This window comes from Suricata suricatta, chromosome 8 (assembly GCF_006229205.1).
Source record: "Suricata suricatta isolate VVHF042 chromosome 8, meerkat_22Aug2017_6uvM2_HiC, whole genome shotgun sequence".
Classification (NCBI taxonomy): domain Eukaryota; kingdom Metazoa; phylum Chordata; class Mammalia; order Carnivora; family Herpestidae; genus Suricata; species Suricata suricatta.
The window spans coordinates 127,008,210-127,031,643 of record NC_043707.1 but is presented as its reverse complement, the minus strand read 5'-3'; the positions used below and the strand labels follow the sequence as shown (position 1 = coordinate 127,031,643).

The window sequence follows — 23,434 nt, the reverse complement described above, 5'->3', positions numbered from 1 at the left end:
TCAAGAGATGTGAGACCACGACCTGAGCAAAATCAAGAGTCAGACACTTAGCCAACAAAGCCACACAGGCACCCCAACAGGTTTTGTTTTTAATTAGATATTCAGACCAGTTTAGTCTGAAGCAGAAAATAATGGGTAATTATTGATGGTCATGTTATTCAGCTGTGGAGAAAGTTGGTCTGCACTGAGACATATACAAATCAAAGCCATGTGCAGAGAGGATCAGAAGTAAGGGATGAAGAAAAAAGCAACTGACAGCTGCAAGGATTCTGAGTTCCAAGCATCTAAACGAGAGCATTCCATCAGTGTGTTAGAAATGCATAATGGAATTAAGAAGATCACAAGACACTTAAAATTACTCAGAGCTGAAAATGTTAAGAATCTAAGGGGTCACCAAAGAAATTAAAAAGTTCAGAGATAACTAGTAAGTATAGGACATACAATTGAATTGTGGGCTATGTTCTTATAATGGTGTGGGAAGAGAAAAAAAAGGAGTATGATGAAGTTACACCACACACAATGATTTCTAATGCCATGTGACAGAGCTACCCTTGAAAGTTAAGTATCTTAGAGTGAACTCAAGATATAAATCCAACATACCCAGTTTTTAATTCAGATTTGCAAAAAATAATTGCTATCAAATATAGGAGACAACTTGCATGTTACATAAAAATACTGGGGTGGCTGAGTAGCTCAGTCAGTTAAGCATCTAACTCTTGATCTCTGCTCAGGTCATAATCTCAAGGTTCAAGAGATTGAGTCCTGTGTCATCAGGCTGACAGCACAGAGCCTGCTTGGGATTCTCTCTCCACCTCTGCCCCACTTGTGCTTACCCTTCTCAAAATAAATAAATAAAAATAAAAATAATACTGTTGGGACACCTGGGTGGCTCAATCAGGTGAATGTGCAACTCTTGATTTTGGCCAATCTCACAAGTTTGTGAGATGGAGACCATGTCGGGCTCCACACTGGGCATGAAGCCTGCTTAAGATTCCCTCTCTTCCTCTCCCTCTGTCCCTCCACTGCTTGTACATGTGTGCACACACTGTCTCAAAAAAACCCCAAAAAACCCACAAAAAAAATCCCAAAGAAAAAAACAGTCTTTGAAATTAGAGTCCTATTTAGCATGGTGTAATGCTCATACCATGAGAAATATGTTGGAACAGGGGCTAATAATACTAATATAGTTGAGCACTTACTATGTACCAGGCACTGTTCTAAGTGCTTAACATGTAGGGAGAGATATGCACCTGCTAACAACCTTATTGAGACATGCTTATCAATTAGGAAACTGGGACACAAAGAGGGAACTTACTGAAGGATACAAAGCTAGAAAATGATAGAATCAGGATTTAAACCCCAGGAGTCTAGTTCCAAAGTCTGTGCTTTTCACAAGTTCTACAGCCTCTAGTATATGGGAGCAGAAATGTGTGCCTCATCTTGCACACTCTGGGATGTACACTCTTTGTGGAATGGCCAGGTGAAATGCTCACATGCCTTCAATCACTCATTCAACTAATATTTATGGAGCATCTACTGTGTGCTAGGGCTTAGAGGAAACAGAAGTGAACAGATACAAATCCTGGCCAGGGCGCCTGGGTGGCTCAGTTGGTTAAGTGTTTGACTTCAGCTCAGGTCATGATCTTGTGGTTCGTGAGTTTGAACCCCATAGTTGTCTTTGTGCCGATAGCTCAGAGCCTGGAGCCTGCTTTGGATTCTGTGTCTCCCTCTCTCTCTGCCCTCCCCCCACCCTGCCCCCTGCTTATGCTCTCTTTCTCTCAAAAATAAATTAAAAAAAAATTTTTTTTTTAAATCCTGGCCTTAAGGATTCTGACATTTTAATGGGGTAGACAGGTTGTTTGAAATAACCAGGCAGGGGCACCTGGATAGCTCAGCTGGTTAAGTATCTGACTCTTGATTTCAGCTCAGATTCTCATCTCACAGTTTGTGAGTTCAAGCCCCACATCGGGGCCTCACATCCACGACAGTGTGGAGCGTGCTTGGGATTCTCGCTCTCTGCTCCCCTCTCTCCCAAAAAATAAATAAACAAACTAAAAAAAAAAAAAAAAAAAAAAAAAAAAAGACCAGGCAGATGCAGTAGGTGTTAGAATGTGATGAGTGCTCTGGAGAAAACCAAGGCTCAGAAGTAGAATTCTGAATGCTGGGAGAGGAGGGAAAAGTTGCAAATGTAACTTAGGTGGTTCCATCAACCAAATGCAGTGTATTGGCCACGTACAGACAGGGACTGGAACAAACCAGCTATAAAGTCATTTTGGTGGTGCCTGCGGGGCTCAGTTGGTTGAGCATCTAACTCTTGGTTTGGGCTCAAGTCATGGATCTCACTGTTAATGGGATTGAGCCCCTCTTCAGGCTCTGCACTGACAGCATGGGGCCTGCTTGGAATTCTCTCTCCCTCTCTCTCTCTGCCCCTCCCTGCTCTCTCTCTCTCTCTCTCTAAAATAAATAAACTTTAAAAAGTCATTTGGAGACAACAGGGGACATGTGGCCATGGCCTACGTATTGGATGATACTTAAGACTTATTTTCTTGGGGGGTGCCTAGGTGGCTCAGTCGGTTGAGCGTCCGACTTCAGCTCAGGTCATGATCTCACGGTTTGTGGGTTTGAGTCCCACGTCAGGCTCTGTGCTGACAGGTAGCTCAGAACTTGGAGCCTGTCTTCAGATCCTGTGACTCCTTCTCTCTCGGACCCTCCCCTGCTCACGCTGTCTCTCTCTCTCTCAAAAATAAATAATAATTAAAAAAAACATTAAAAAAAGACTTATTTTGTTGGAAATAACATCACTATGATGGTTATGTTGTCTCTACATTTATGTGTATGTTTGAAAGTTTCCAAAATAAAATGATTACCAAAAAACTAAGGCAGTGAAGCCACTCTATCAATGACATCAGAGTGAAAACCTGACAGAAGTGAAGGAGTGAGCAAAGCAGATTCTGGGGAGAACCATCCCAGCAAAGGGAACAGCAAGATTAAGACTGTGAGGCCAGCTAAGTGAGGGAAAAGTAGTAGATTGGTTCAGAGGTACAAGGAAGTGCAGTGCCTTATATGCCATTTCAGAGACGCTGGCTTTACCTGTAAGGGGACTGGGAAGCCACAGGAAGGTTTGAGTAGCAAGGTGATATTTTTACAAGTCTCAGCCTCGCTGTCAGGTTAGGAACAGCCTGAAGGGCGGGAGCGTGACAAGTTAGACAGTTACTGCTCTAAGAGGCCTGAGAGACGCTGGGGGCTCGGAAGAGAGTAGTAACGTGGAGGTAACGGGAAGAGGTCTGTTTGTGAATGTATCCTAACAGCAAAGCCAAAGTAACTGCTTACAGATTAGATAGAAGTCTGGGATACACAGAAAAGACCAGCACAAAATCAGTGTTTTTGGCTTCAGCAACTAAAAAGATGATGTTGCCATTAACCGAGACGGAGAAGATACAGAAAACACAGAGTTTTGTGGAGAGGGAATCAGTTCAGTTTTGGACATGTTAAGTTAAAAACACAAGCTGTGATGGCAAACAGATACCCGTCTTAAGTGAATGTGGAGTTAGGAAGGAGGTATGGGCAAGTATGTGTAAATTAGTTTGTGTACAGCTTTGGGAGTGAAAAAGCTTTAAAAAAAGAGAAAGTTAACTAATTTGGATTTAAATTAAAACACTGGGGGAAAAGGTTAAAAAAAAAACAACCACCACATTTTTGGGGGCACCTGGGTGGCTCAGTCGGTTAAGCATCTGACTTCAGCTCAAGTCATGATCTCATAGTTCGTGAGTTTGAGCCCCACATCAATAAGCTTGCGCCCTACTTTGGGTGACCCTGAACCCCGCCTGAGGTGAGCCCTGCTTCACTTTCTCTCCCTCTCTCTCTGCCTTTTGCTCACTTGTGAACTCCATCCCCCCTCTCAAAAAATAAAATAAAATAAAATAAATTAAAATAAAATAAAATAAAAGTATGGCTGAATGATCACATTAATTTTATGTATGACAGGACTCCACAACAGTCAGAGGTAGAGAAAACCAATAGTTTTAAAGAAGGGAAAAAGAAAAAGTTACTTTAAATAATGTCATAGGAAAAAGTCTCCAGGTTCGTTACCATTTATGGGTTGATAACCCACCTGCTATCAAGCAAAATTTGTTTCAACATAAGACTAGAAATGTTCGTGAAGATCAGACATGGAACACAGCTAACTGCTGCCAACACCGGTCTCGTGTGAGTACGGAGAAGGGTAAGGAAACAGCGGGGATAAGATATGGTCTCCAGTCACCAGGGAGTAAAGAGAGAGAAAAGTGAAATGCGTTTCCATATTTAAATGCATTTCTAGCTCACAGCTGTATATGTGGGTCACACTCAGGGCAGAAAAAGCATGAAAAAATCAGGACATTAATTTCAACCTTTGTGCTTTTATGATTAGTCCCTTTTCTTTTACACTATTTCACTGACTTAAAAAAAAATTTTTTTTTATGTCTTTATTTTATTTTGAGAGACCGAGGCAGAGAGTGAGCAGGGGAGGGACAGAGTGGGGGCAGGGAGACACAGAATCCGAAGCAGGCTCCAGGCTCTGAGCTGTCAGCACAGAGTCCAATGTGGGGCTCAGACCCAGGGACTGTGAGACCATGACCTGAGCTGAAGCTGGACGCTTAACTGACTGAGCCAACCCGGTGCCCCCTCACTGACTCTTTAATTGGGCACTCTGAAAACCATAAGTGCTTTCCTAAAACTGTGGCTTCTGGGCTAAAGCCTCAGTAATGCAAGTAAATACTGTTACTAAACAATAAATATCAGGACAATATGCATTCAGTATAAAAATCAACCATAGGGGCACCTCGGTGGCTCAGTTGGCTGAGCATCTGGCTTCAGCTCAGGTCATGATCTCACGGTTTGCAGGTTCGAGCCCTGCGTTGGGCTCTGTGCTGACAGCTAGCTCAGGACCTGGAGGCTGCTTCAGATTCTGTGTCTCCCTCTCTCACTGACCCTCCCCTGCTTGCACTGTCTCTCTCTGTTTCTCAAAAATAAATTAAAAAACCTTAAAAAAACCAACCATAGAAACGACTGGATTAAACACAATTTTCCAAAAGTCATCCATCATAACCAAGATTTCATATAAACACACTCAAAACACAAACTCTGTGAATTACAAATTTAAGCAAATTAATATACCTGCACACATCCACAAATTAGCATGTGACAGTCTCAATGATCAGTGTATTTTTAAGTGGCAACTTTTTAGAATTGAATTTCTATCAAAATTCTCCCAGAATTTTACCTTAAATGTTTAAAAATTTTTTTTTTACATTTATTTATTTTTGAGAAACAGAGCATGAACAGGGGAGGGACAGAGAGAGAGGGAGACACAGATTTGGGAGCAGGCTCCAGACTCTGAGCTAGTAGTCAGCACAGAGCCCAATGTGGGGCTCGAACCCACGAACTGTGAGATGACGACCTGAGCCGAAGTCAGACGCTCAACCGACTGAGCCACCCAGGCACCCCTACATTAAACGTTTAAATGAGGATATACTATTTCCTCTCTACAGGTTTATAGATACCTGAATTCTTTTATGTTCCTTTAAAAACTTTTTTTAACGTATTCTATTTTGAGAGACAGAGAGTGAGTGGGGGAGGGGCAGAGAGAGAGAGGGACACACAAAATCTGAAACAGGCTCCAGGCTCTGAGCTAGCAGTCAGCACAGAGCCCAACGGAGGGCTTGAATCCACGAACCGTGATATCATGACCTGAGCTGAAGTTGGATGCTCAACCAACTGAGCCACCCAGACGTCCCTATGTTTCAAACTCTAAATAAAAAAAAAAAAAAAAAATAGAGTTTAATGTGAAGCCACCTGAGCCTCAGTCAACAGTGGCTCAAGTCATGGTCTCACAGTTTGGGGTTCAAGACCTGCATGGGCTTTGCCCCGATAGTACAGAGCCTGCTTAGGATTCTCTCTCTCCCTCACTTCCCCCCAAATCCTCCTTTCTATCTAAAAAATCAAAACAAAACAAAAACTAAAAAAAATATGTGTACCAATCACCTCATACCCTTTAAGGATGGCTAATGTTAAAACAACAACAGCAGGGGCGCCTAGGTCTAGGTGGCTCAGTCAATTAAGTGTCAGATTCTTGGTTTCAGCTCAGGTCATGATCTCCCAGTTTTGTGAGTTCGAACCCTGTATCAGGCTTTGTGCAGGAGCCCAGAGCCTTCTTGGGATTCTCTCTCTCTCTCTCTCTCTCTCTCTTTCTCTCCCCATCTGCCCCTTCCCCACTCGTTCTCTCAAAATCTCATGGTTCATGGGGTTGGGCTCTTAAACAAATACAGGTTGGCGACAATATGGAGAAATTAGAAACCTTGTGTACTGTTGGTAGGAAAGTAAAATGATACGGCCACTATAGAAAACACTATGGCAGTTCCTCAGAAAACTAAAAACTAGAATTCTATCATCTAGCAACTCTACTTCTGGGTATATGCCCCAAAGAACCGAAAGCAGGATTTCAAAGATATATTAGTACATCAGTGTTCATAGCAGCATTATTCACAATCGCCAAAACGTGAAACCCAAGTGTTCAATAACAGAAAAATGAACGAACAAAATTTAGAATATATGGTAAAAGAATACTATTCAGCCTTAAAAAGGAAGGAAATTCTAACATGTGATAATAATAATAATGAGGACATTATGCTAAATGAAATAAGCCAGTCACAAAAAGATACAGATTAGATGACTCCACTTAGGTGAGGTACTTATAGACAAAATCATTCAGACAGGGGCGCCTGGGTGGCTCAGTCAGTTGAGCGTCTAACTTCAGCTCAGGTCATGATCTCACGTTTCATGGGTTCGAGCCCTGCGTCGGGCTCTGTGCTGACTGCTAGCTCAGAGCCTGGAGCCTGTTTCGGATTCTGTGTCTCCCTGTCTCTGCCCCTCCCCTGTTCATGCTCGGTCTCTCAAAAACAAATAAATGTAAAAAAAAATTTAAAAACCGGACAAAAAACGTAGAATGGTGGTGGCCTGGGAGGAAGGGATAGGGATTTGTTTAATGGGTAAAGAGCTGCAATTTTACAAGATGAAGAGTTCTGGAAATAGATGGTGGTGATGGTAGCCGTCATGAATGTATTTAATACCACTGAACTATACACTTAAAAATGGTTAGGACGGTAGTTGTGTTTACGTGTATTTTAATACATAGATTATTAAAATAAAAAAAAGAAAGAGCTGGGGTGCCTGGATGACTCAGGTGGTTAAGTATCTTACTTCAGCTCAGGTCACAATCTCATGGTTCATGGGGTTGGGCTCTGTGCTGACAGCTCAGAGTCTGGAGATGCTTTGGATTCTGTGTCTCCCTCTCTCTCTCTCTGCCCCTCCCCCACTTGCTCACTCACACTCACTCACACACACACACACACACACACACACATACTCTCTCTCTCTCTCTCTCTCAAATAAACATTAAAAAAATTTTTTTAAACATTGAGAGCTGAGGACATTGAGCTTAATGCTGAATGTTCTAGCAGCTGACATGGTGAAAATTATTATTCTACCAAGGTCCTTTAAGAGTTAACATGTAGGTTTTTTTCCAAAAAGAAACTACAGTGGAGATATGAAAAAGAAAATATAGTGAGACAAAAAATAAAACCCACAGGCATCTGAGTGGCTCAATTGGTTAAGCATCCAACTCTTGATTTTGGCTCAGGGCATGATGTCTGTCTGTTGAGTTCGAGCCCCTTGTCAGGCTCTGTGCTGACAGCATGGAGTAGGCTTGGGATTCTCTCTCTCTGCTGCTCCCTGGCCTGTGCTCACACGCATACCCTCCCTCTCCCTCTCTCTCTCCCCACCCCGTGCTTGCTCTTTCTCTTTTTCAAACTAAATAAACTTTAAAACCCACAAAAAAGGGCTTTATCCTTAGCTCAGCTAAATATTATTCTTCTTGAATATTTACTTTCTCCTTTCTCATGAAAAAGGGGCTAAGACAGTAACACAGGCATCTGTGCTTTAAAGTCCAGGCCGATGTCTCATACCTGATATCCACTCTAAGTTTAGGGTAATACTGAGACACATATTTCCTGATGAGACTGTAGGAAGCTTCTTTAGGCTCACAAAGGCGAGTAAAGGCCAACGGGAGGATATCCTCCAATTTTACTTGTGGTTCTGGGTCCACTGCAGAGCTTCCATTCTGAAATACATTATCAAAAATGATCATTAAAGAATACAGAGGTCTCTGTTCAAACGCTTTTATATTCAACTCAAGGGCTTTCCTAAATTGATTGCTAATTTAACTAACTTGTGGAAAACTATCACTTTTTTCCACATTCAAACAAATATACTACAGAGTACAATGGTGCTTGTGTGGCAACTTAAATCTTTTGAGTTACGAAATTCAGATTGAGAGTTAAAAATATGTATAAAAATGAAAAGGAATGGTAGACTTCACTTAAAAGTCTTAGTTTATTCTTGGCCTTCAACGACAAAGAATAAAGATCATGCAGCACCAAAGTTCATTTCAAAAGTGTTTCAAAGTGGGGTGCCTGGGTGGCTCAGTAGGTTAGGCGTCCAACTTCGGCTCAGTCATGGTCTCGGGGTTTGTAGGTTTGAGCCCCGCATCCAGCTCTGTGCTGACAGCTCAGACCCTTGAGCCTGCTTTAGATTCTGTGTCTCCCTCCCTTTCTACCCCTCCCCTGCATGCTCTCTCTCTCAAAAATAAATAAACCTTAAAAAAATTTTTTTAAAAAGTGTTTCAAAGTTTTAGGGAAAAAGTGCAAAAATCTTCAGAGTTGCCAAAACACAGCTGTAGAGGAATTGTCACGATTTCAGTTACTGACATGGGGGAAATAATACATATTTCACTTTACTATTATAGAGAGTATAAATACTCTCCTCTTGAGGAGAAGCATTAACATTTACCAAAAGAAAAAAAAAAAGGAAAAAGGAAAAACTGGCTCTGAGTATAGTTTTGGGGTCTAATATCAGGTAAAGATGTACTCATATATGCCCCTTTTCATTTAACACGTTTCACTAAGACAAGTGTAAGTCATATAGGTGTCCACAATTCCACGCATGGCAGTACAGTGCACGGGCCCTGAGGGGGGAGTGCTTGGATTTATGCCGTTTTCTGCTCACCAGCTGGACGACAATGAGCAAAGCACTTACAACCTCTCTGGGCCTTAACAGTAAGGCTATACTTTGTTTTTTATTTATTTATTTATTTTTTTGAGACAGAGAGACACAGAGCATGAGCAGGGAGGGGCAGAGAGAGAGGGAGACACAGAATCGGAAACAGGCTCCAGGCTCTGAGCTGTCAGCACAGAGCCCGATGCGGGGCTTGAACCCACGAATGTGAGATCATGACCTGAGCCTAAGTCGGAGGCTTAACCAACTGAGCCACCCAGGCGCCCCATGGCTATACTTGGCATAGTGCCTGGGACACGGTGAACACTCAATAAATATCACTTTAGTAGATGTCATGTTAGAGTGCTCAAACTGTGGTATAGACTTACCTTTCTGTTTCGAGATTTCTGAGGTGTTTTTCTTGATTTTTGGACCACAATAAAACTCCCAGAAGCACCTTTTCCTTTTACCTACAATAAATTAATTTTAGTTGTAACCAATGTTTTTATTTTAAATTATCCTGGCATTAGCATTAATAACTTTATAAGAGACTAAGCAAAGTACAGGTCATGATGATATAAGAACTAACGTAAAATGCCGTTCAACGCTTCAGAGGAAAAAGAACAATGGATGAATCAAAAGACTTGGGACTGAATCCCATTTATGGCACCATCTAGCCATTCGATATTGGAAAACGCCATAAAACCCGAGTTTATGTTCCCTCGTCTACGAACCTGGGCAAGAATGCTACTGAGGGATCAGACTAACAGTCCATAAGCTATCCACCCTGCAAAAAAAAGTGCCATGAAAGAAGGGACGATCAATCTCCTGGGGAAAATGAGAAAATCTGTCTTGAAAGGAAGACTGGTCCCTGGCAAAAGTTTACGGACTGCTGACCTCAAACTACAGTGCTTCCCAGACCGCCCATCAGCGATGATTACTGCACCTGGGAATGGTTATCTAACTCATTTTTAGCCACTGTGTATGATGGTCTGTGTAAGTCTTACCATGTATTTCCAGTTTACAAAGAACTTTCATAGAACTTTAAAGCTAATTCACACTAACCAGAGTCCTTCACACCTGAGCTTGGTTTATGCTGCTATGAACGCAGCAATCAAGCTGAAATGCTTTCAGCCTATAAAGTGTTTAAGCATCAAAATGAGGGTCAGCCTACGAGGCAAGAATAGGTCATAAACTGTATTTTGTAAAGAAAAACACAAAGCCAGCTCATAAATTATGCTGACGTACAATACAGGAGAAGACAGACTTTTGTCTAATTATACTGGTTAGATAATACCTTTTAATCAGTGACTCTTTTAAAAGCCATATAAATATCATTTATATAACATTTTGAGAAAACTATAAAATGTAAGCTCCACAGCAGAAATCTGCTTTACTCACTGATGGGCCCCCAAGCACCTGGCTCACAGGAACAATTTGTATTTGCAGAATGAAGTACTTGTTGAAAGTTCCTAAGCAGAATTTAAATGCCTGAATGGCACAGAATTCTGTGTTAATCAGACTGTGCAAAAATGTATGGAAGCAAGGCAACAGGACTCTTGGAATGCAGTGAACCAGGTCCTTTGAACTATTTTTGCCACTACCATGGCATTGTGGTAATTACATCGTCCCTCTGGACCTCTGAAGAAAATTTAGGTAAGAAAAACTCCATTCCAACTTTAAATTCTGATGATTCTAACCAATGTTTTGATGTACTATGCAAAATAACAAGGATTTATGCCTAAAATCAATACTGGTTTTAGAACTAGTCTCAATTTACTAAGCCTTCTCTAATGCTCCTAACAAGCTTTAATATTTTTAGATACTGTTACGGTGAACCTATTTACAAATTTATAATGGTAACACGACTAATCAGAAGGTAGGCTTTAAAACTAACAAACACAAGATGAGAGCGATTTCTTTTTGCTGCTGCAATCAAAGGATTCCTTAACCCCACCTCTCATCTTCAGTACATGATCTCAAGCACAAGGAGCCCCCCAAAGAAAATCCAATTAAAAGTACGAGCAGCACTAGACAATTACATGATCATATTGCTTCTGCTCTCTAGAACAGTTAACTTATCAAAGATAACTGGCACCAGTGATTTTGAATCCTAGTCTCAAATAATAAAATTAGGCCATGCTTAAGCTTTTCACTATCATGTTAATTTATTAAAAAAAAAAAAAAAGACAAAAATCCTAAATGTTATTATGGACTTACAGCTATTACATGTTGAAATGATCTTATCCTCAACAACTGTTTAATACCTGTTTGATGACACCTCGATTTAATTCTCTTTTCAGTGCTTGTTTAAGGAGGTAGCCCCTTCTCTCCAGCTCCAGAGAGGGGTACTTATGGATGATGTATTTCCGAATAGCAACCACTGATGCGCCACTTTTCTGGAAGCATGCCTAGAACACAGATTTACCAAACCATGCATATTACTTTATACTGGCTGTTATTCATTAGACAGAGAATCTGGCACATATGTTTTCAAAATCAACTATTCTGGAGATGAACTTGATGATGGATGCTAAAACTGGCACAGAAGAATGAGTAGTATTTCAGGTAACTTCAGTTCATCATGGCTGTGGAGAAATAAACAATTACAGTTTTCTTGCAACAATAATTTTGCTTTAGTTCAAACCAGGCAAAGAGAAGGCACAACATGTGAACAGCATTCTGTGTCAAGGAAGAACTTCTTTCATTTTAATTCTGTTCTACATTTAGAAGACAGATCTGTAGCATTAAAATGAAGAAAACAGAACATTTCTATTACTTGTAGGATTACACATCTGGCTCATTTTATGGAATGAGCTTCAGCACACCGGGACCAAGGTTTCTCTCCAGGCTTAGTACAAATGTCAGCAGAGAAGATAAAGATAATCTGAACAAATGGCATAAAACTGGTTTTATAAATGGCAAAATCTTAAGGAGAGTTTTGGGTAACAATGAGGGTATTCAATTGCAATTTAAAATGCTCTCTTCCATTTCCATCCAATTTATCTACATTCTATTTGATTAATGCCCAAGAAAGACTTAAGTAGGTCATTAAATCATGAAGGCGGCAAAATTTTTTTCAAATGCTTTACGTTTTGAAGCACACATAAGCAGCATCTGTTATTATTTACCTAATGGGCTAGTTCACCAATTTTATGATGCTCTTATCCATAAGCTGAATGGGGAATTTATTCATTCTCACTGGATAAAAGACTTGGTGAATTTTTATATACTTTGACAATAAAAAAAATAATTCACAGAGATGGAGCAGAAAAGACTATAGAACATAAAACAAGTTGTGTTATATGGTTCATCTATTTCAAGTAAATGTTTCTGACCTAGTAAAAACTACCGAGGTTTAACTCCTGATCTTAAAATACAAAGAAAGTCAAGTGGAAATGAACCCTCTACTGCTAAAATAATTCCATGCTCCACCAAACTGACAAAGAGATGGAAGGAGACACAAATGGTATCGGTAGTCTGAGAGCATGATTTGTTACAATGCATGGAACACACACGCACACCTACCCCTCATTTGTACAGATCTGCACAATCAGATTCAAACTATTCTTTAGGATTAGTTGTACTGTTCTAATTGTTTGTTTCACTACTTAAAATTTTAGTCCCTCTCCAACCTCACTGAGACCCTGCTCCTCCAAACCTAGGCTGAGTGTTCATGAAGTAAAATCCTTGATGAAAAGTTATACAAAGAAATGAGATCTCACTATAGTCAAGCTATCTAGACCAAGGAAGTTTCAAGGAGTCGAGAGCACTCTGGATGCAGGGAGAGGTCCGAAGACAAACCCTTTTCCAGTTTATGTGTCGGTGTTGTCTTCTCGAATTCTGAGAATGACCACTAGGATGCCCCTTCCTATGTATACGGTCCTTCATTAATTTGGTCTTTATCCCTCTTTCCCCAACTCTGACTCAGATCCTAGCAACAAGGTCCCTAAAATTAAGGTGTCTTTGGTTCCTATCTTAGCTTCTCTATTCATGTGAATTAACAAGGCAAAAGCAACCAGAAAAACTTACACAAAAAAGCAAGGTCAGATTAGAAGAGAACCTTAAAAATCAGGGGATCTGGGTGGCTCAGTAGGTTGAGCATCCAACTCCTGATTTTGGCACAGGTCATGGTCTCACAGGCTGTGAGATCAAGCCCCGCGATGGGCTCTGTGCTGACAATATGAAGCCTCCTTGGTATTTTCTCTCCCCCCTCTCTGCCCCGCCCCAGCTTGCATGCACACACTCTCTCTTGTTCTGTCTCTCAATTTTGGAAGTCAATGGATTATAGCAAAGTCATAAAGGAGGAGAATTTATGGTGATGAAACAAAGTGGTGAGGTTTCTAAGGAGGTCTCTTACAGCTCAGGTAGGAAGGCTAACCACTACCAGTATTACACACTCAACTCTGAAAACTGAACCTAAAGATGGTATATTTTTGGGGCGCTGGGTGGCTCAGTCGGTTAATGTCAGACTTTGCCTCAGGTCATGATCTTGTGGTTTGTGAGTTCAAACCCTGGGTCAGGCTCTGAGCTGAGAGCTAGGAGCCTGGAGCCTGCTTTGGGTTCGGTGTCTCCCTCTCTCTCTCTCTGGCCCTCCCCTGCTTGCACTCCTTCTCTCAAAAATAAACAAACATTAAAAAAAAAAAAAACCTTTAAGATAGCATATCTTTTAAAAATAAAAATACTCTATGCTATTTAGTTATTACTCTCAGTCATAATCAGACTTCATAAGGGCAAAGACGACCCTGATGGTTTTATTCTCTGTTATATCCCTAGCAGGATTATCAACACAGAGAAGTTTTAATTAGTCCTTAAATGTTTGTTGAAAGAATTAACAGGTTCAGCCTTCAAAGAAATACTATACTTAACCAATAAAATGAGGGCAAAAAAATATTAAGTTAAAAATACTTGCTTTAGTAAATTTGAATTTAAAAAATTAACAGTGCTCAACAAATGTGATAGTCTTAAAAACAAAACAAACAAAAAATAACCAAAAAAATCCCCATGCACTTCATAATGGCTTTCTTCTACTTAAGTAACTTTTAGGAAACAGAGCAAGATTTCTGATGTCTGGACAGGAATATGCCATTTTCAAATAACCAAAAGACAAAACAGAATAAATCTAAGATGAACTGCTTGTAATAAAAACTTGCCTTAATGGCCTCAGTTAGGATTGCATCCATCTTGGGACGTGGGGAGGAAGCCATCGGTGTTTGTTTCTGGGCCCTGGCTAGCTGGCTGGCAGAAAGGGTAGCCCAGGAAGGTATTGTTTTTTTCACTTTCTTCTCCTTTTCTTTAGACTGATCTTTCTCACTTTAAAACAAAGAATTGTTATTATGTAAGGTAATCTCTCCAGAAAGAGGTATAAAGTCAGAAAGAAGAATAGATAAGAGAGGGATAAAAATTAATGTTTTCATTTACTTCCACACTAAAGTGATATATAAAATAAGCAAAGTTTTACAAAATAAAACCTTTTTTAAAAATTGGATCCTGCAAATGAACCAAAAAAGTGTTTTCTCTTAGGTGCAGGAGAGAGAAGTCATATAAATTAGCATTGGTATGAAGCGCCACCACATGAAAGAAACAGGAATTTTAAAATGTATTCTAATAACTACAACAGGTATAATTTAGCACAGTGAAAAGAACTCAAGCTCTGAAGCCAGAAGACCTGGGTCTGAGTTTCTGCTCTAACATTTCCTGACGATATGACCTTAGCTACGTGGCCTGCTTCTCAGCCTCCTCAACTATAAAATAGTAATATAAGCATTTTATAAGGTTGTTGCAAGAATTATGAGATTATGTTCATAAAGACAATTTTGTGAGCCCTAAAGCATTACACAAATTGTATTCTAAATGAGAACAGCAGCACTCCATGCACCTAAAATATAGGGTAGCTGCTGAAAATCCCACAGAACTTAACATATAAAGCTGGGTTAAAGGATTCCCTGCGGATCACACCTAGAAGGTACAGTTACTACTAAGTTACTCTTCTATTTTAAATGTAATTCCTAACTGTTCTGGCCAATTATGAAAAGAATGCAACCAGTTATCCTGTGAAAAAAACAAACAAAAATGCTTCAAATTTTAAAAACTGCCACCATGCCGTACAGATTATCATAGCAAATTTTGCTTTCAGATTCTCAAAGTCTCCCTCAAATACACACATTTTTAGGTGACTCTAGTAACGGCTGATAGAGATTAATGCTTTCTAACATAAGCATATGAAAACTCACAGAGGCATAGGTAGGAATAAAATGGTCAAAAGTTTCCCAGGTCAGAATTTTAGAGTCATGTGTCATTTCTTATTGAAATTACGTCAATTATTAAAATATGAGACACTCCCACACTGAATCCTGAGCACACACACACAAAATTTCAAGGGCAAAAGTAATAAATTTTGGGTAATTTAAGCCATGGTTATGTTAACAGCTACAAGCTCTTATACGCCATATAACTATATAAACCTATTTCAAACAGTGATTCTAAAAAGTAAATCCAAGTAAGTAGCAAACGTCTAGCATCAACCAAGGATATAATCCTTTAAAACAATCTGATAGTCCTTTTACACAGTCTTCACTGTTAAGTAGCAAGAAGGCATAAGTCCTTACTCCTTTTTGGTTTCCTCAGAAGACTTGTTCTCCTCCTTCTCTTCATTTTCAGGTTCTCCCTTTGGCTGCTCTGTCTCACTAGATGTAGCAGGTGGAGTTTCATTCTCTTGTTCTTCTACAGTGGAGACAGATTCCTCTGAACTTATGTCTGGTTCTAAAAAATCATGTGTGCAGAATTGCATCAAATAGATATATTAGAGCCTGACTCAATAAAGGGGTAAAAGTCTATCTTATTAAAAGCCAAATGTTCCAACTGACAAATGGACTTTAAAGTGAATAAATGCCTATGAGTTGCAGTGTTCTTTCCTTCCTTATGTAGCTCAACTCACCTATCCAAAGGTTTATTCAGAACACTGTGAGAAAAGGAGACGGACCAGGAAATTACACAGAAAGAGAAACGTATTTTACCTTGAATCAAATCTCTTGCCAGTTCTCCTCTGCAATATTGAGATTCATAATTAAAACATTAGCTATTTCATAATTTAACAGACAAATCTTTGTAAGGGAATGAGTAATAGAAAGTTAACACCTATTTTCCAAGTGACAAGACTGGGGCAAGAGCAGAAATGTAAGGGGGGGTGACGCTGAGGTCTGCAGTTGCTTATTTGTGTCTTTTCTCAGCAAGCCTCTTTGAGCAGTCCTACAAAATACAGAGCCCCAGATACGGTTAAGTAGGGACTTCAAAGAAAAGGATTCTCCAAAGGCAAAACATAGGCAAAAAATAAAAGTGTACGTCTGAAGAGTTTGGTCATTTAAATTATGTGAACAAATTACTATCATAATGATGAAAAATTCTAAAGAACAGAAAAATGCCGGGACGCCTGGGTGGCTTGGTGGGTTAAGCATCCAAGTTGGGCTCAGGTCATGATTTGTGGTTTGTGGGTTTGAGCCCCCATAGGATCCTGCCTCCCCCTCTCCCTGCCCCTTCCCTGCTTGCACGCGCATGCACACACAGTGTCCCCCTCTCTCAAAAATAAACATTTTTTAAAAGAACAAAACCATGCTACTTCCTTCTTATAACTAAACCACATATACACAATTCTAAAGGCATTTCTAATTTTCAACAAACTAAAATTCTAAACCATAAATTTCAGAACAGTCAACTGTCATTTGTTGATCTCATCCTGGATTATGCTCTTCAACAAGACATGCAGAGAAGTTGAAAATCTTCCCATTTGTTTAGCCAACATTGAGGTTTTAGAGTCAGACACATCTGGATTCAAAAGTTCAGTCCTTATAATTTCCTAGCTTCGTATCTGATGGCAAGTTCTTTCACATCTCCAAGCCTCAGTAATCTGACCTCACAGAGTTATCATGGGATTCTAGAAAATGCTTTAGGGGATACCTGCACTTGTACCACATGGGTGATTCCCATCCTCCTTTGGCCTCTCCTGCTGCTTCTAGAACTGTTTTGCAAAGTACTAAGGCTAGAACTTCATTATAACAATGGTCTCAGATGATTCAGATAACTTTTTAAATCATATATGTATCTTTTACTGCCCCTTCGTCCACCAATTTGACTTAACAGGCTGCATGGGGAAGATTTACTTTTAGTCATTATGTTTATTTATACATTTTCTTACTCTAAAAAGGATAAAAAGAACCACTTACTGGGTTTTACTCTAAAAGTAGAACTATAAATTTAATTTCATACTATTTTCTCTTCTCAAGAATTGCTTAATAGTTGATGAATAAAAGTGTAATCACTCAAGAGGCAATGAGATTGTAGTAGGTACAAGACACTACACTACTTCCAACTCATTAAATTATTATGTCTGTCTCTTAAATGCAGGATTTACAGAATTTAAAGTATGAGTCCAATTATTTTTATATACATAATACCATAGTGGGAGAAGTTAAAACACAGAACTTCTCAAGTGACGTACTGATCCTTTCTAAATTCTTGGCTGACTTTTCCAATACCTTAACTCTCTGTCCAGTATTCTGAAAACTGATGTCATTAGTAATTTAGTGGCATTAGCTATTATGCAAATGTGGCTTAAAGTAGGCCATCAAGTGGCTTAACTTAGTGCTGGACCAAATAACCAAACTTCAACTCACCAGAGCCTCTCATTTATTTATTTATTTGTTTATTTATTTATTTATTTATTTTATTTGAGAGAGAGAGAAAGAGAGAGTGTGTGTGAGTGGGGGGAGGGGGCAGAGGGAGAGAGAGAATCTTAAGCAGCCTCTATGCTATGCTCAGAGGCCAATTTGGGGCTTGATCCTATTATACTGGATCATGACCTGGGCCTAAAACAAGAGTCGGATGCTCAACCAATTGAATCACCCAGGCACCCCCCCTCATTTTTTTGTATGTTGAGTCCGATGTCTCCTAAATATGTCTTAAGCCAGGGTACCCAAATTGCTTACAGTATTCATCTGAGTATTTTGAGACAAAGTCCAGGTTCAGCTGGAAAAAAAGAGTATACTCCTGCTGCCTCAAGGGATAAAGGCAACGAAGGTGCACGTATTTTTTATTCCTAACCTGTGCTGGTCAACAGAAATTTGGCTCTAAGAGCCACGACAGGGATGGTGCTCATCCCTGGCAAACCTGAGATAAAACGCAAGGGAGAAAGGAGAAAAGGAAAAGGGTAAGAAAGAAGAAAGTCACAAGAAGAAAAGGAAAAGGAGAGGCGATTAGAGACGCCATAAAGGAGCACTGTTACCCAGGTTGATGGTTCTACATTTCTCCTGATTCATTATTTTCCCACCTCTGTCTGGCCGATCTTCTCCCCACCAACACCAAATCTACACCAATGTTCGGACGGCCCCCTTGCTCCCTTAAGGCCTTATGACGATCCCTGAGGGATCCTGCACTGTCCATCTTGAATCTCAAGTCCCCCATGCGTCCACAGCCTTCATCCCCAAGACGCCGTATGCCCAGATGCTACTCTTCAACTGTTCCTGTTCTCGCCAACCATTTTCTGTTTTTAATTCCAAGAACATGAAATTTACACTTTCTAAAAATCTTTGGAGACAAGATGAAATTCTTCCTTCGGTCTGGAAATGACTTATCAATAGGTACAACTTCTCTTCCAATGCTTCCCCAAAACAGCCATGAGAAAAGAACAATTAAGTTCAAAGGATTATACAGGATACTCTGAATTAGAGTAGAAACTTCTGCCATTTTATGTTGTTTCCTGCTTTACTTTACCTGGCTTCTCTTCCTCCCCTTCAGCAAGCTTGCTTTTGGGAGGAGTTTCCCGCGCAGAATTCACAGTTCGACGAATCGGCATGGTGTTATCTTCTACCTTCTGAGAAAAGAGACAGCCATAATCACACGTGCATAAGAAAACTGTTCTTTTCTCTCTTTCTCAAGGGACCTAACTGGGTGTCAGAAGATGTAGGAGACTTCTTCAAGTCGACTCCAGGATCTGATGCAAATTACTTTTAACAAGTTTTTTGAAGTGAACCATGAATTTTAAGAAGTACTTTTCAAAGTATTTTATTTTAGCTAAAATTTCAAATGGAAACCGGTAATATACTTGATTTGGAATAAATTTAAAAGGTTTGGAGGCTTTCTGAGGAATTTGAGGGGAAAGGGAAGATGAAAAGAATTTTGTATCTTTTGATTTTTTTCAGATTCACAACCCAGACTCCCCAGAGTAAGGAAAGGAACATGTACCAAGAAGGACCCAGCAGGGCCTGAAGTCAGGGACTGATCCAAGAGTGAGCTTCAAGAATGTGTCAGCCCCTACCTCACCTAACTTGTCCGCGTGGATCAGCTGAGCTCCTACTATAAGTGGGAGTGCCTTAGGACGGACGAGTTCACCTTGAGACGTATCAGTCGCCATTTAAAATAATTTCTAGGCCCGAGTACAGGTTACACTCTGAAGCCTCTGCTGTTAACCACAAGGATTTTTCCTAATGGTTTCAGTGTGGTGAAGAGTCAACCTAAAGCACAGAAAAGACCTGGTATGAAGATTAACAGAAACAAAACTAAACTAAATGTCTAAGTTTAATACACATCCAAAGGGGAAAAATTAACTATAAAATTTATAGTTAAGTGACAGATGACTTGGTCAGTTATCATTCAGAAAGATAAAATCACTATCAAAATACAGACGAGGTTAAAGCAGCCACTAAGACACACGCACAAGCCACGGCAGCTGCTGCACCTTCCACATGAACAGAGGCAACACGGACAAGAAAGCTCGTGGGGAACCTGCTCCCATCAGGAACATAGAAAGGACAGAACAAGGAGACTAAGGAATAGTTAGTCAAATGTTTATCAAAGATACAGGACTAAAGAGAAAAGGGTTTTGCTGTTATTGTTCTCAAAAGGATCAGAAAAATTAAGTGTAACTTTAACTTCACCTCCTTTAGACAAAAGTAATACAAGGGCAAAAACACTACTGAAGAATGTGATTCTCTAAGAGCCTCCAGATTTAGAGAAGCAAATTTAGACCATCACCTAGGAGAACAGAAGTATGCTTCAAGACCTTATTCGTTATTTTTAAAGTAAGCAAAACTAGCACAGAAGAACGAACATAATTAAATATTCAAAGAAAAAACCCATGTAGTCACTCAAATTTGCCTGCTTATTAGTACTCTATGCCCTCAAAAAAAAATCTTATCTGAGACTCAATGTCATCTTATAACAAAAATCCAAAATAAGAGAAAATTAGATGTTTAGATCTCTGTGCTAATGAACATTAACAAAGAGAGAACAACAGGTAAGTCATTCAACCTGTGCTTGTAGCCCTAACCCTGTCTAGGAATTTAAGAGTTTTCTATTTGTCAGGTAATAGTCCCAAGCTACAATAACTGGGATAAATTAAAAAAAAAAATAATAATGCTTTCACATTTACAGGGAAAATCTTCTTATGGGAACACCAAGAGCAATGCCAGACTTGTGAATGGTCAATTAGCTGCAAACAAATGCGGGTGAAAGAATTCAAGATACACTAAAACTTATTATCAAGAGTCAATTAGTAATATCCATGAATATTTTTAAAAATATCAACTGTTATAAAAAATGCTCATATAACAATTCACTTTAAAGAACTATAAAATACAGAAATAAAAATAAGTTGTTTTCTCATCCGTGAAAAGAGGACCAAGTTGGGCTTAAGAACACTCATGAGAAACCTGAAAGTCTTGTGAAACTTAGAAGTCTATCTTGGAATAATCTGAATACATAAACGTGCTCATTCATGCAACTAGCACTTACATAGTAATATATTTTCCTTGACAATAAAAAACCCCAAGCAAATCTGCTGCTGTTCTTACAGGTTCTGTGAACCCTATACAGATCATAATCAGATTATTCTTGGTAAAGTGACATTGCTAATGAATTCATATATATTTTTTTTTACATTTTATTTATTTCTGAGAGACAGAGAGAGACAGAGTGTGAACAGAAGAGAGGCAAAGAGAGAAAGAGACACAGAATTCAAAGCAGGCTCCAGGCTTTGAGCTAGCTGTCAGCACAGGGCCCGACATGGGGCTGGAACCCATGAACCACGAGATCATGATCTGAGCCGAAGTTGGATGCTTAACCGACTGAGCCACCCAGGTGCCCCTGAAGTGATCTTTCTTAACCCATGATAATAGCAGCTAGGGTGAAGATGCTACTGTCAGGTCAATAAAACCTTCAGGAATCCCTGTTCATAGGGTATCTTGAAAAAAAACGTTTTCCCTGTAAACACTATTACTGAAAAAAGCGTCAAAGCCTTTCCAGTCAACTATATTCACTAATTACTCAAAATTAAAACAAATGGGTGAAAAGGGGAGGAGGCACACAAAGGAAGATGCCACCACTAATGCCAAGGTGATGAAACTAAAACTGGGGCAACAAGGGCATGGTCCATAAAGACACTGGACACCATTAACCTAAGGACAAGAATGAGTTTATCTTTTTTTAAAAAAATTTATTTTTATTTATTTTTGAGAGAGACAGCGCAAGCAGGGGAGAGTCAGAGAGAGGGAGATACAGAATCTAAAGCAGGTTCCAGGCTCTGAACTAGCTGTCAGCACAGAGCCCGATGCGGGGCTCAAACCCAGGAACTGTGAGATCATGACCTGAGCCAAAGCATCGAAGCTGGATGCTTAACCGACTGAGCCACCCAGGCACCCCAGGACAAGAATGAGTTTAATAATAAAAAAAAAATAATAATAATAATAAATTAGGCCAGATAAGAGAAGTACTCCCAGGTTGGAATTAAAAAATTTAAAAAAGTTTGCTTTGCCAATGTTCCTGGCTACATCCACAAAAATATAAATCCTGACACTCTCCAGCTTAAAATCTCCCAATCACCAACCCCATTATTTTACTAATTTCATCTCCTACTCCACCCATCACTCTACTCTTGACTCCAAACACAAAGACCTTCTCTTGGCCTGGCCCTGTGCTCATCCCTGCCTCAAGAGTGTTAGCACTCGCTGTTCTCTAAACCTAGAACACTCTTTTCCTAGACACTTCAATCAGCTTTCTGCTCAGCGTCACCCCTCAGAAAGGCCTCCCTCCCAACCTTCTCATTCTTCAGGTTTCTCCAGCACTTAACACAAGCTGAAATTCAGAATCTGTATTTACTTGTTTATCATGTATCTCTTCCAAATGCAACATAAGCACTACGAGGGCTAGGACTTTAATTCACCAATGTATTCCCAGCACCCAGAACAGTGTCCAACTCGTAATGAGTGTTGGATAAACCTTGGGGAAAAAATTTAAATGAAAAACACCATGCAATTAAGTACCGATTACTATATTCAGTACATGTGAAGAACACCTACAAAATGAAACCCAATTACTTGGAATACATATTGAGAAGTCTGTCTCAGGGCACCTGGGTAGCTCAGTTGGCTAGGCATCTACCTGCTTTTGGCTCAGCTCATGATTTCACAGTTTATGGATTAGAGCTCCACATCAGGTTCTTAGCTGACAGCTCAGAGGATATAGCCTGCTTCGGATTCTGTGTGTGTCTCTCTCAAAAATAAACAAACATTAAAACACACATACACACACACACACAAACTCTGTCTGGGGGGCTCTGCCTGGCTCAGTCTGCAGAACATGGACATCTTGACTTTGGGGTCCTCAGTTTGAGACCTACATTGAGTGTACAGTTTACTTTAAAAAATATGTCCACCTCAGCTGAATTTCCTTGGTAAAATGTCCTGCAGGGGCGCCTGGGTGGCTCAGTCGGTTAAGTGTCTGACTTCGACTCAGGTCATGATCGCTCCGTTTGTGAGTTTTAGCCCCAGGTTGCACTCTGTGCTGACAGCTCAGAGCCTGGAGCCTGCTTTGTATCCTGTGTCTCCCTCTCTCTCTGCCCCTCCCTCGATCATGCTCTGTCCCTCAAAAATGAATTAAAAAAAAAAAAAAAAAGGTAAAACGTCCTGTAACTTAAAGTTTCAGCCTATCATACTTTTTTTAATAGGCTGGGGAATGAGTTAATATGTTCAACTCTCATTACAGAGCTAACAAAACTATATGGATGATTAATTCACAGGACCTTACCCTCACAACGTACCTGTTAACTTTCTGACTCAGACTTTTAGGCTACCATGCTCATTCTCCAGCAGAGATCCTAGGTAGCTGGGTCACTGCTGCACACTTGGGGCCTAAGAACACACCAGGTGTAAAACAGGTGCTCGTAAATACTTGCTAAGTAAAAGGATGAATAGATGAAACAGTTTCCCACCTAGGTTGTTACATGTGCCAAAAACAAATAAATCTGAGTGTACCTGTGGTTTATGTGGTCTGCCTGTGATCTTCAATTTAGCTTTTATTA

At 39.9% G+C, this 23,434-nt stretch overlaps 1 protein-coding gene across 3 annotated transcripts in view; it reads right to left on the bottom strand.

The window, feature by feature from the left end:
* The window catches only part of HP1BP3 (heterochromatin protein 1 binding protein 3), a 39,800-nt gene that overhangs the window by 14,628 nt on the left and 1,738 nt on the right, over positions 1 to 23,434 (bottom strand). The window contains exons 1-8 of one of the 3 annotated variants that reach the window (XM_029946579.1): positions 23,174 to 23,366; positions 19,397 to 19,592; positions 18,853 to 18,952; positions 15,696 to 15,849; positions 14,241 to 14,400; positions 11,355 to 11,498; positions 9,477 to 9,557; positions 8,001 to 8,155 (exon numbers count right to left, since the gene is read on the bottom strand). In XM_029946579.1, the coding sequence (XP_029802439.1) occupies positions 8,001 to 8,155; positions 9,477 to 9,557; positions 11,355 to 11,498; positions 14,241 to 14,400; positions 15,696 to 15,849; positions 18,853 to 18,952; positions 19,397 to 19,492 (890 nt within the window). In that variant the 5' untranslated portion in view covers positions 19,493 to 19,592; positions 23,174 to 23,366. Of the gene's footprint in view, positions 1 to 8,000; positions 8,156 to 9,476; positions 9,558 to 11,354; positions 11,499 to 14,240; positions 14,401 to 15,695; positions 15,850 to 18,852; positions 18,953 to 19,396; positions 19,593 to 23,173; positions 23,367 to 23,434 lie in introns of those variants that run through there. The other 2 variants (XM_029946577.1, XM_029946580.1) reach the window with 2 other exon arrangements.